This window comes from Purpureocillium takamizusanense, chromosome 2 (genome assembly GCF_022605165.1).
Source record: "Purpureocillium takamizusanense chromosome 2, complete sequence".
In the NCBI taxonomy this organism is placed as follows: Eukaryota; Fungi; Ascomycota; class Sordariomycetes; order Hypocreales; family Ophiocordycipitaceae; genus Purpureocillium; species Purpureocillium takamizusanense.
In genome coordinates, this window is record NC_063069.1 from 2,914,463 (window position 1) to 2,924,661 (window position 10,199).

General features: G+C 55.4%; 3 protein-coding genes across 3 annotated transcripts; 2 read left to right on the forward strand and 1 right to left on the reverse strand.

Moving 5' to 3' along the window:
• Positions 1 to 1,030: 1,030 nt before the first annotated feature.
• Positions 1,031 to 5,665, forward strand: RAD3 (DNA helicase). Its single transcript, XM_047983744.1, has 10 exons — positions 1,031 to 1,162; positions 1,223 to 1,263; positions 1,316 to 1,325; positions 1,390 to 1,409; positions 1,499 to 1,630; positions 1,680 to 1,933; positions 2,008 to 2,124; positions 2,173 to 2,503; positions 2,556 to 2,653; positions 2,707 to 5,665. Exons 1-10 carry the CDS (start codon positions 1,146 to 1,148, stop codon positions 4,060 to 4,062), a joined length of 2,376 nt encoding a protein of 791 aa, XP_047839716.1. The 5' UTR covers positions 1,031 to 1,145; the 3' UTR covers positions 4,063 to 5,665.
• JDV02_002692 (uncharacterized protein) lies at positions 4,059 to 7,829 on the reverse strand. Its single transcript, XM_047983745.1, has 2 exons — positions 6,330 to 7,829; positions 4,059 to 6,270 (listed from the first exon to the last, which is right to left on the reverse strand). Exons 1-2 carry the CDS (start codon positions 7,451 to 7,453, stop codon positions 4,401 to 4,403), a joined length of 2,994 nt encoding a protein of 997 aa, XP_047839717.1. The 5' UTR covers positions 7,454 to 7,829; the 3' UTR covers positions 4,059 to 4,400.
• A 1,033-nt stretch (positions 7,830 to 8,862) lies between these two features.
• On the forward strand, positions 8,863 to 9,864 carry JDV02_002693 (Sedoheptulose-bisphosphatase; the record flags this gene model as incomplete). The annotated part of the gene is made up of 1 exon (XM_047983746.1): positions 8,863 to 9,864. The coding sequence occupies one exon, from the start codon at positions 8,863 to 8,865 to the stop codon at positions 9,862 to 9,864; it is 1,002 nt and encodes a 333-aa protein (XP_047839718.1).
• Positions 9,865 to 10,199: the final 335 nt, after the last annotated feature.

Genomic DNA, 10,199 nt, shown 5'->3' on the forward strand with positions numbered 1-10,199 from the left:
GGTTTGCGAGTCTTGTTTTGGCCACCACAATAGCATCTCATGCCTCTCCGTGCCCCGGCCTCAGAGAACTGTGACAGGCGCGTGTTGTCCCTGACCCGAACCAAAGAGGGGGGGCGGCTGTTGTTCCAACGGTCATTAGCATGTCCGCGCGGATTCAATACTTTGGCCCTGGTCGCCTTGTTCTTCCACTACACTTGCACAACTGCACTGTATGGACGAGGCACTGTACAGTGCACAGGCAATGGCCCAACAGCTCTCTATCTCGTCATACCTACTTCGTACGTTAGAAGGTCCATTCGTCAGACTTGTGTCTGCCGTTGGCGTTGGCGATGTCTTATTCCATGTCACCGAATCCGTGCCTTGCGTGCGTGGTGTTTGCTGGCCAAGCAGCTCCATGCTCGCTGCGTTATTGTGCATTAGCGCACGACACCAGTTCGTCCCCATGAGCATCATGTGCAAGCCCGCCAATGTCTAGCGAGTGGTCCACCCCATGGACTGGACGATGTGACAGTCTGACGCTGGAAATCTCGTTAGTACTAGGTCCATACCTGGTAGTTCTAACTAACGTCGCCTCCCCTCGTAAGACCGTAGCGTCCACGTAAACGATCGGCTCAGCGGCCGGGGTTTAGAGGAAGTTCGTTGAAACCCCAACGGGGTTCCACTTGACAGATGGGACCGGTGGATCGTGTAATCACAATCGCAATCGATCTTGTATTAACGGGGATCTATCCGTGGATCCTTGGCCGGTCTCGGCAGCCTGCTGTTTGAGCGCGGTCACAAAGACCAGGGCGCGACACCTTCCTACGATCAATGCACCCTCTCGTTAGCTCTGCCCGTCTAGTTAAGACAACGAAGGCATATGGCATCGTAGCCAGACGGCACACCTTCCGGCACCACTACGGGCGAGCGACTGCAGGAGAGGTAACTTCGAAATACAAAGGTGTCGGAGAAGGAGCAGGGTTCCTCTTCGGGCCACATGACGCCGGCGTTCCGACAGGTGGGTCGACAAGTCACGTGATTTCGCGATCATCTGGCTCCAGTGCCAGGCCCCGTTCACGTCACCCAAGATTCACGTTGCCTCGCTCGTGCACGCTGCCCGCAGAGCCAAGGTCACGCGGGATACGATCCCGCAGAAGACCGCAAAGATGAGATTTGACATTGAGTACGGATGCAGCCCTGCTACTCTCCACCAGCCTGACTTGAATACGCTGACTTTTGCAAGCGGCCTGCCCGTTCTGTTTCCGTATCCGAGGATTTATCCTGGTACGTGTGCCTGCTGCTCTTCTTTGCCCCAACTTCGCTAACGACGTGATAGAGCAATATGCGTTGGTGACCCTCAATAGCTCCCGCTGCAACCAATCGTACTAACTGCGCCTTCACAATCGCCAGCTACATGTGCGATCTCAAGAGTCAGTTTTGCTCAACTTCACACTGCCTCACGCACAATTGTGTCGTCCAGTTGTGTCTTCATCACTGACAGGTCCCTGGAAACCGCTAGAAACCCTCGATGCAGGTGGTCACTGCGTCTTGGAGATGCCCTCAGGAACAGGGAAGACCGTGTCGCTTCTCTCCCTCATCGTGGCCTATCAGCAGCACATGCCTGAGAAGCGAAAGCTTATTTACTGCTCGCGTATGTAAAGCTAGCCACGGATTCCGCTCCTGCCTAACGTCGATTCAAGGGACCATGTCAGAGATCGAAAAGGCTCTTGTTGAGTTGAAAGCCTTGATGAAGTATCGCGCGGATCAGCTTGGGTACGAAGAAGACTTCCGTGGGCTCGGTCTCACTAGCCGGAAGAACTTATGCCTTCACCCCTCCGTGAAGCGTGAAAAGAGCGGCTCTGTCGTCGACGCCCGGTGCAGAAGCTTGACTGCTGGGTTCGTCAAGGAAAAGAAGGATCGCGGCGAGAGTGTCGACGTCTGCGTATACCATGATGTTCGTCAGACAACTCCTCTGCCGACCCCATCTGCTTTATGCAAGGTTCAAGAATTGACCTCTTCGCGCCTCAGAATTTAGATCTGCTAGAACCTCACAATCTGATACCCAACGGAGTGTGGACCTTCGACGGTATTCTGCGCTATGGAGAGGAGCATAAGCAGTGTCCATACTTCACTGCACGGCGGATGGTAAGTCGTGCCCCGAGACTTCGCTCGCAATTGTTGATTAGCTATTAGATGCAATACTGCAACGTCGTCATTTTCTCATACCATTACCTGCTCGATCCAAAAATAGCCGAACGGGTCTCCCGAGATTTTTCTAAAGACTGCATCGTCGTCTTCGACGAGGCGCATAACATCGACAATGTTTGCATCGAGTCTTTAAGTACCGACATCACTGAAGATTCTTTGAGAAGAGCCACCCGCGGCGCGCACAACCTGGAGCAAAAAATCTCAGACATGCGAGACACTGATCAGGAACAGCTCCAGAACGAGTACCAGAAGTTGGTACAAGGCCTCCGTGAGGCAGACGAAGCGCGCCAGGAGGACGCTTTCATGTCAAATCCAGGTATGATCCACAGCCAACCTCTGGGCGTCGACAGAGCATTAATCGGCTCCAGTACTTCCCGAGGACCTTTTGAAAGAAGCCGTGCCAGGCAACATCAGACGAGCAGAACACTTCGTTGCATTCCTCAAGAGGTTCATCGAGTATCTCAAGGTCTGTTTGCCCTCAAGGCGTTGTTTCCATGGTACCTAACATCTTCCTGGTAGACTCGCATGAAGGTGCGGCAGGTCATTTCAGAGACACCGCCCTCTTTCTTGGCGCACCTTAAGGAGCACACTTTTATCGAGAAGAAACCACTCAGGTTCTGTGCCGAGCGCCTGACGTCGCTTGTCCGAACATTGGAACTCACAAACATTGAGGACTACCAACCTCTTCAAGAAGTCGCCACTTTTGCCACACTAGTTGCGACGTATGAGAAGGGGTTCTTACTCATTCTTGAACCATACGAATCCGACACCGCCGAGGTTCCCAACCCTATTTTACATTTCACCTGCCTCGATGCGGCAATTGCGATTCGTCCAGTGTTCGAGAGATTCTACTCAGTGATCATCACCTCGGGTACTATCTCTCCGCTGGAGATGTACCCTAAGATGTTGGACTTCTCCACTGTCATTCAGGAATCGTACAGCATGACACTTGCTCGTCGGTCCTTCTTGCCCATGATCGTGACCAGAGGCAGCGACCAAGCCTCCATCTCAACTAGTTTCCAGGTCCGCAACGAACCTAGTGTTGTGCGAAACTACGGCACTCTTCTGACCGAATTCGCCAAAATAACTCCCGATGGTCTGGTTGTCTTCTTTCCGTCTTATCTCTATATGGAGTCCATCATCAGCATGTGGCAGGGCATGGGCATTCTAGACGAGGTATGGAAATACAAGCTTATTCTGGTCGAAACGCCGGATGCGCAGGAGACTTCGTTGGCCCTCGAGACGTACAGGACAGCCTGCTGCAATGGCAGAGGCGCGATACTGCTCTGTGTCGCGCGAGGAAAGGTCTCGGAGGGTATCGACTTCGACCACCAGTACGGCCGTACTGTGCTTTGCATAGGCGTGCCTTTTCAGTACACCGAATCAAGAATCCTGAAGGCCCGGCTCGAGTTCCTGAGAGAGACCTATCGCATCAAAGAGAACGACTTTTTGTCTTTTGACGCAATGCGTCACGCCGCCCAATGCCTGGGCCGAGTGCTGCGAGGCAAGGATGACTACGGTATCATGGTTCTTGCCGACCGTCGGTTTCAAAAGAAACGGAGTCAACTGCCCAAGTGGATCAACCAGGGTCTTCTCGACGCCGACGTCAATCTGAGCACCGATATGGCCGTGAGCAGCGCACGGAGGTTCCTTCGCACCATGGCGCAGCCCTTCCGCGCAAAGGACCAAGAGGGGATCAGCACGTGGGGCTACCAAGACCTTAGAGAACACAAGGAAAAAATGGACGCGGAGAGAAAACGCGAAGAGGAGGAGGCGCAGCGTAATGTGACGGTCAAGGACCTCGCCAGCTTGAACACTTATGAATACGACGACGAAGAGCTGGATCAGGAAATGATGGAGTTGGACGACTTCTGAATTGTCAACCTGAGCATCCGCCATTCCCCAATCGCTACACGACGGCGATCGAAGCTGAGCTGAGCACTGTCCTGCAAGAGACTGGGTCTCGATCAAACGACACCTTACAGCAGATATCAGAGCGTCATGGTGTCAGTGGTGCAATGCTCTATCAATTGCTAGAAAGGTGAACCACAGTCAAATGTACTTTGGACAAGCGCTTTCCATTCGGCACTGGAAGTGGAGTTGTTATCAAAACGGCTGGCTACAGCCCCCTTGAACGCCTCGCTTGCTCCTAACAGTTGGTGAGCCTCACGGGTAAAAGGACCAAGCTCACCATAGCGCGCATGCTACCTAGACTATTGGGTAGCGGGGGAAAAACGCTTGCCTGCCTTGACGGCCCTCAGTGCGGGCACGGTGAAGGCTCTACCTGGTCTCCTCGCAATCTCGATGCAAAGCATGCGAATGAAGTCCTGGTTAGTCCAGTAGCTCGTATGGGCGCTGAGCATGTTGAGATATTGGATCTCGAGAGGACCACCTCCCGACTTAAGGAACCAATCGATCTGCCCGTTGTCATTGAGGAGAAGAAATTTCTTCTCGGCAATTTCCTCGCGACTGAAGTCATGAACCTCCAATTCCAACTGTGAGGGCAGTCGTACTGTTGGCGGCCGTTCTGCTTCCATAGCGAGGATATCGGGGGCCGGGGCCATGCCTGGAACAACGTTACGTACAGCGTCTCCGATAGATTTCAAGATTGATGTTGTCGTACTGGGGACGTAGGCAACCTTGAGGCCAGACGCATACGCCGGGTCCACTGCACCGTTGAGCAGGTAGGCAATCGGATCCTCCTTGGCAAGGATGTTGTAGATGTTGTCCACGGCCAGGCATCCGAGGGTGCCCGTTTCTCCGACAACAGACTTTGCAGTAACATCAGTTGGGTCAGCTCCAGGCTTGCGCTGTCCGCGCCGTGGCACGAGGGTACCGCGCTCGAGCAGAAGGAAAAATCCAGCGGGGCTACCTAGGAGGAAGAGGTTGCACGTGTCGAACTCGAAGAAGCTTGTTGCGGGCTCGGGTCGCGAGAGGTCAAGCCTTGGCACCCTTGTTGGCTGATGCGAGAGGATATCGAGCGCCATGGCGCTACCCAGAGAGTGCGCAATGAGATGAACTCTTCCCTTCTCGGCGAAGCCAGGATTGTTCCGGCACCAGAGTCGATATACCCGGTTCGCCTCAGACACTAGGGCCTTGATCATTTTGCCCTTGTGGTGGGACATATAGAAGGGGATGTCGAACATGACATCGGACATCATGCTGCGGACGGCTGGGATGGTGCTCGGTTCAATGTCTTTCAGTGCGAAAGAGTCGGCGGACCGCGCTGCCTCGTCTTCCTCTCGAACAGGGCCGCCGTCCTCAAAGGACAAACCAGTCCTCCAGTTAAGAGGCAGAATCATGAGGCCATTTTGGTCCTTCCGTATTATTTCTCGGACGAGCGGATTGCTCATCTCCAAGTTAACGGCTCTTCGGAAGCCATTGATGGCATGGGTAAAATGGAAGCTCTCCACCCTTTCTGCAAACTTTTGCCCAATCCCGTGAGCTACAAGAATCAGGTCGGTGACTTGATTGTCGCGCTTGGCTGCCTTGCATGCCGTGCATGTATTGCAGTTGTCCTCTTGCTGAAGCTCCTCAGTCGCTGACACAGCGGGTTGGCCTACAGTCACCCGCGTCTTTTCGTGAAGGCGGTCCCAGGTGTGACGATCAAATCCTCTGATGACGGGTACCCCAACAGTAAAACCTTTCACTATTTTGTTCAAAGGTGTCCTCCCATAGTATGCCGACGGTTTCAGGCTGGGCTTTAACAAGAACGCCTGCCCCTCGTCTTGGTAGATGACGTGATAGTTGGCAAATGGCCTATTAGACGGTCCTGAGGCAATGGCTGGCCCATTCAGAACAGGTTCGATGGAGCCTTGGCAGGCTGCTTCGCCTTGAGAGCAGCGTGAGGCGCAAAAAGGGTCAGAGGAAACACGTGCTTCAGCCTCAGCACCTTTTTTGTTCAAGTATGGCTGATGTGAGTCTTGTGGCCAGAGTAAATGCGCCACTTTCTCCTCACCCAGTGGCCCAACATCTATGGCGCATCGAATTTCGTCGTTCCAGGTCTCAGTCCATGGACGCAACTCTTGATACCCAGCTTCAAGCTGGTTGGCGACAACAGGAGCGATTGGCAACATGGTGTCTCTGAGGTATGCATTAGTACCATACTGCCAAAAAAAATCCCCAAGAAACACATTGTTTACCTGTAGAACCAGGTGGCTCTTGTTACTATTGCGATATCGTTGACTGGAGACCAATAAATCGGTTTCATCTGTAACAATGGGAGAGAGACTTTATGCAAGCGGGATACGCCAACAGGGACTTCCGCCATGCTCTTCACGCCCGGCATCACGGCATTTGAGTTCTCAAGATGTTCCAGTAGCGCTGGAGATGTATCGCGATCTGCAGAGCCTCCATCGTCCCGTCTAGCAGATGGAGCATTTGCAACGACGGCGGTGCGCGGAAGTGAAGTTGATCCCGACGCTGGATGACTGTCAAGGCTGACAACGCGCACAAATGGTTTGCCTGAGATGCCATCATCACCGTGGTGGGCGCGTAAGGTCGCCCGCGCGCTGCTGGGTGTATGAGTCCGAGACGAGCTGCTGGTAAGCTGGGATGTCGAACGAGGCCGCCGCTTTGCATCAGAGCTCTCGTTGTGGGCACGCTGAAGATGTTCATTGTCTTTGCCACCGGGATGCCCCCGAGGACTGCTCGTCGGCGATATCTGCTCTTGGTTGTCAGCAGCACCGGGTCTACGCGAAGCGTTCATGGCCGTGAGAACGTCGCGCGCAACCTCCTCAATGCTCAATTGTGGGTCGTGTTTCCGGGACAAGCTACAGAAGCTGGTTTGCAACCCTTCCGAGACACTCATGAGGAGTTCGGTGCAACATGGGACAATGGAAGCCCGCGTGACTGCATTTGAAGGATCTAATGTGGAGGCGGCATGAGGGTGCTTCTCTCGGTGATCCATCGCCAGCATTTGAACGAGCGTCTCTCTCTCTGCGAAGGCATTTCCCGGGGCCGAGCCCTCGAATTCGCGGCCAAGTCTGGACCCAAGGTGCCGGAGGCGGTCTGGCTGCGACGCAAGGTTCAGCCATGCCTTCTCTAGAGCAATGTTGTCCTCGGTACTAAAGGGGCGAAGCTGCCGTTTTGAAGATCTCGGGTCGGACGTGCTGGCAGGGGAGCCTGTTGATAGGGGGTCATCGATAGGGATGAGGGATGAATAGAAGAATTGGGCGGCGGTCGGAGGCATGTCGTTTTCGAGGGCTGGGTGGCGTACGGGAGCGAGGCGGCATCCGGGGCCGCGGGTGTGAGTTGGGGCTGCCATGCGGGCAATGGAGGGCGCGGGGCGACGCGCGATACGGCAGAGGCTGATTCGAGGTCGATAAGGTCGAGGAGTGAATGGTCTTTGTTGGTCTTCGGTCTTAGCCGAAGGTGCAGGGGTGATGCCAAAGCCAGCCCGTCGACAGGACAGACTGTTGCGAAGATTGCCGTCGTGACATTGCGAAGCGCATGGGCAATTGTCGGAACGGGTCAGACAGTCAGGGGAGAAGAAGCAAAGTGTGTCGCGAGGCTGTCTGGCGGGAAGATGTTTCGGGAGACAGGGTTGCACAGAAGCGACACGCTTCGGCTCGGCAGCAGATCATGCCGTGCCGTGTTGTCACGATTCACGAAGCTGCACACCTACTACAGGCGGCTGGAGCGTCGTCCAGATGACGTGGGTGTGCGTGCGCGTCTCGGCCGCGGCAAGGCACCCTCGGCTCAGCCCTGCGGCCTGGTTGGCCAGCGGCACGTGGCGCCCGCCACCTCCAGGCAAAGACACTGCATCCACTGATCCCAGGTCAGTACGATGTACTAGACCTGGTACTTCGTACTATGGGGTATAGTACTTACTACCAAGGTACCAGAGAACATACTCCCCAAGATACAGTCGCGACTTCCATTTGTTTGTACTGGTGTGGAACTTCAATACCACTAAACGTTTGTAGCAGCGACCGCTGTCAATGAGGCTCGGCTACCTCCTCCATGTCGCGACTCCTCGGGCACGCTTGCCTATCGTGCGGACAGACGCCAAGGGCAGGTGCCACGAGCAGATTGCCGGCGCTGGGGGCAGGGCAGGCGCGCGGCTGGTGTGCGATGCGATGCGATAGAGCATGCGTGGCTGGAACTGAAGAGCTCAAGACACAATCAGTATCAAATTCGGCATCAGTGTTGACCGGCTGTGCTTACCTGTGTCCCGCCAGCTACCATTATACGAGTGCGTACCGTTAGTACCTAGACAAGGTATATAAGGTAGATAGACCTTACCTTGGTACTTTATCTCGAAAGCTTAGTAGGTGCCTTAGGAAACCCAAATCCCTCCTCCCCTGTCGTCGGCACTACGTAGTACTAAACTTCGTAGTGCCGCTGCAAAACAAGGTGTTATCTCGCACTGAGAAGGTTCATACGTACAGTAAGTTATACCTAGGTACCCAGGTAATACGCTTGCGTTTTCTGTCCTCCGCCTGGGTGGCCGGCCCGCAGACGGGTCGAAATAGTGGTGCGTCGCTGACGAGTGGGGATGGACGCCCACGCCACATCCATCCATCCATCCACAACCGACTCCACGACATAACGTTAGTTACTGCGTACTACTTCGTACGTTAATAACCGCACATGAGAAGCACCATTTCGAACAATAAGCTCTGCCCACCGCGCAACTACGCATAACGCCCCGGCAGCGTCTGAGCCATCACCATGGATCATCAACTCGAGCAGCTTCTGCCAGCACTGAGCGCCCGCCCAGCTCTCTGCAAGTCGCTGCTTCCGGGGCTTCTGGATTGCGTCGCCAACATCGCCCATGCCCTGCGCAAGTCGCACCATGTCGCCCTCGCTGGTACCGCAAATGCCTTCGGCGACGACCAGCTCAATGTCGACGTCGTGGCCGAGGACATTCTCCGCGCAGCCCTTTCCCGATGCCCAGCGGTTGCGACGGTTAGCAGCGAGGAGGACCCGACGGAACGGGTCGTCAACAGCGCGTCAGCCTTTGCCGACAAGAGCGAGCGGTATGCCGTTGCGTTTGACCCGCTCGACGGGAGTTCCATTATTGGCCCCAACTGGACCGTCGGCACCATCGTTGGCATTTGGGATGGCACATCGGCGCTGCGTCAGTCCCCTGCGGACAAGATGATTGCCGCCGTCCTCGGTATTTACGGCCCTCGCACCACCGCCATCCTCGCCATCCGCCTCCCGGGGTCCGAGCCCGTGTGCTTGGAGATCGCCATCGGCGTCCGAAGCGAGAGTGGCCAGTGCTGCTCCACTATCCTCCGCCCTGCTGTGGCCTTTGCCAAAGCGCCGTTCAAGACGAGGTACTTTGCTCCAGCGAATCTACGGGCAGCCGCGGAATGTCCGTCGTACATGCGGCTTATTGCGCACTTCGTGGAGAACAAATACACGCTGCGGTACAGTGGTGGTTTAGTCCCGGACCTGGTTCACGCCCTCGTCAAGGGCCATGGTGTGTACGTGTCGCCTGTCACCGCCACCAGCACGGCAAAGTTGCGTCGCCTGTATGAGCTCTGTCCAGTGGCGCTCGCCATGGAATGCGCCGGCGGCAGGGCCATTGACCCTGACACGGGCGACGACATTCTAGCGCGACCTCTGGATAGCTGCGACGAGAGGGCCGGCCTCGTGTGCGGCACTCCCGATGAGGTCAGCCTTGTGAGGGACTTCTTTCTCGGAGCTTTCGGGGTGAGTGAATGATGGCATTACGCAGGGCCGGGCACGACCACCAACAAAAGGCTCTCGGCTCTCGTGGCTGCGATCCTTTCCGCCAGAGCTTTTTCGTCACAGGCTACTACTTCTCGCCCAGCCAGTTCTCTGTCAGGCTCTGCGGAATGGGCATCCAGCGTGTCACCAATGCGACTCCATTTGAGCTTCTCGAAGACCACACGTCCACCCAGCTTCCGGGTGCTGTCAACCTAGGAGTTGCTTCAGAACGTTGAAGTCCGTATCACCGGCGTGATCGCAGGCGTGTTGAGTTCATATCGCGATCGATTGTGCTACTCACACTCATCCCAAACCAGGGCCATCCACAG

Coding starts and splice junctions, on each gene's coding strand:
- RAD3 (XM_047983744.1), top strand. Junction 1,410..1,498: donor CTACATGTGCGATCTCAAGA/GTCAGTTTTGCT, acceptor GGAAACCGCTAG/AAACCCTCGATGCAGGTGGT. Junction 1,934..2,007: donor ACGTCTGCGTATACCATGAT/GTTCGTCAGACA, acceptor TTCGCGCCTCAG/AATTTAGATCTGCTAGAACC.
- JDV02_002692 (XM_047983745.1), bottom strand. CDS start 7,453: ATGGCAGCCCCAACTCACACCCGCGGCCCCGGATGCCGCCTCGCTCCC. Junction 6,271..6,329: donor AGAGCCACCTGGTTCTACAG/GTAAACAATGTG, acceptor TGCATACCTCAG/AGACACCATGTTGCCAATCG.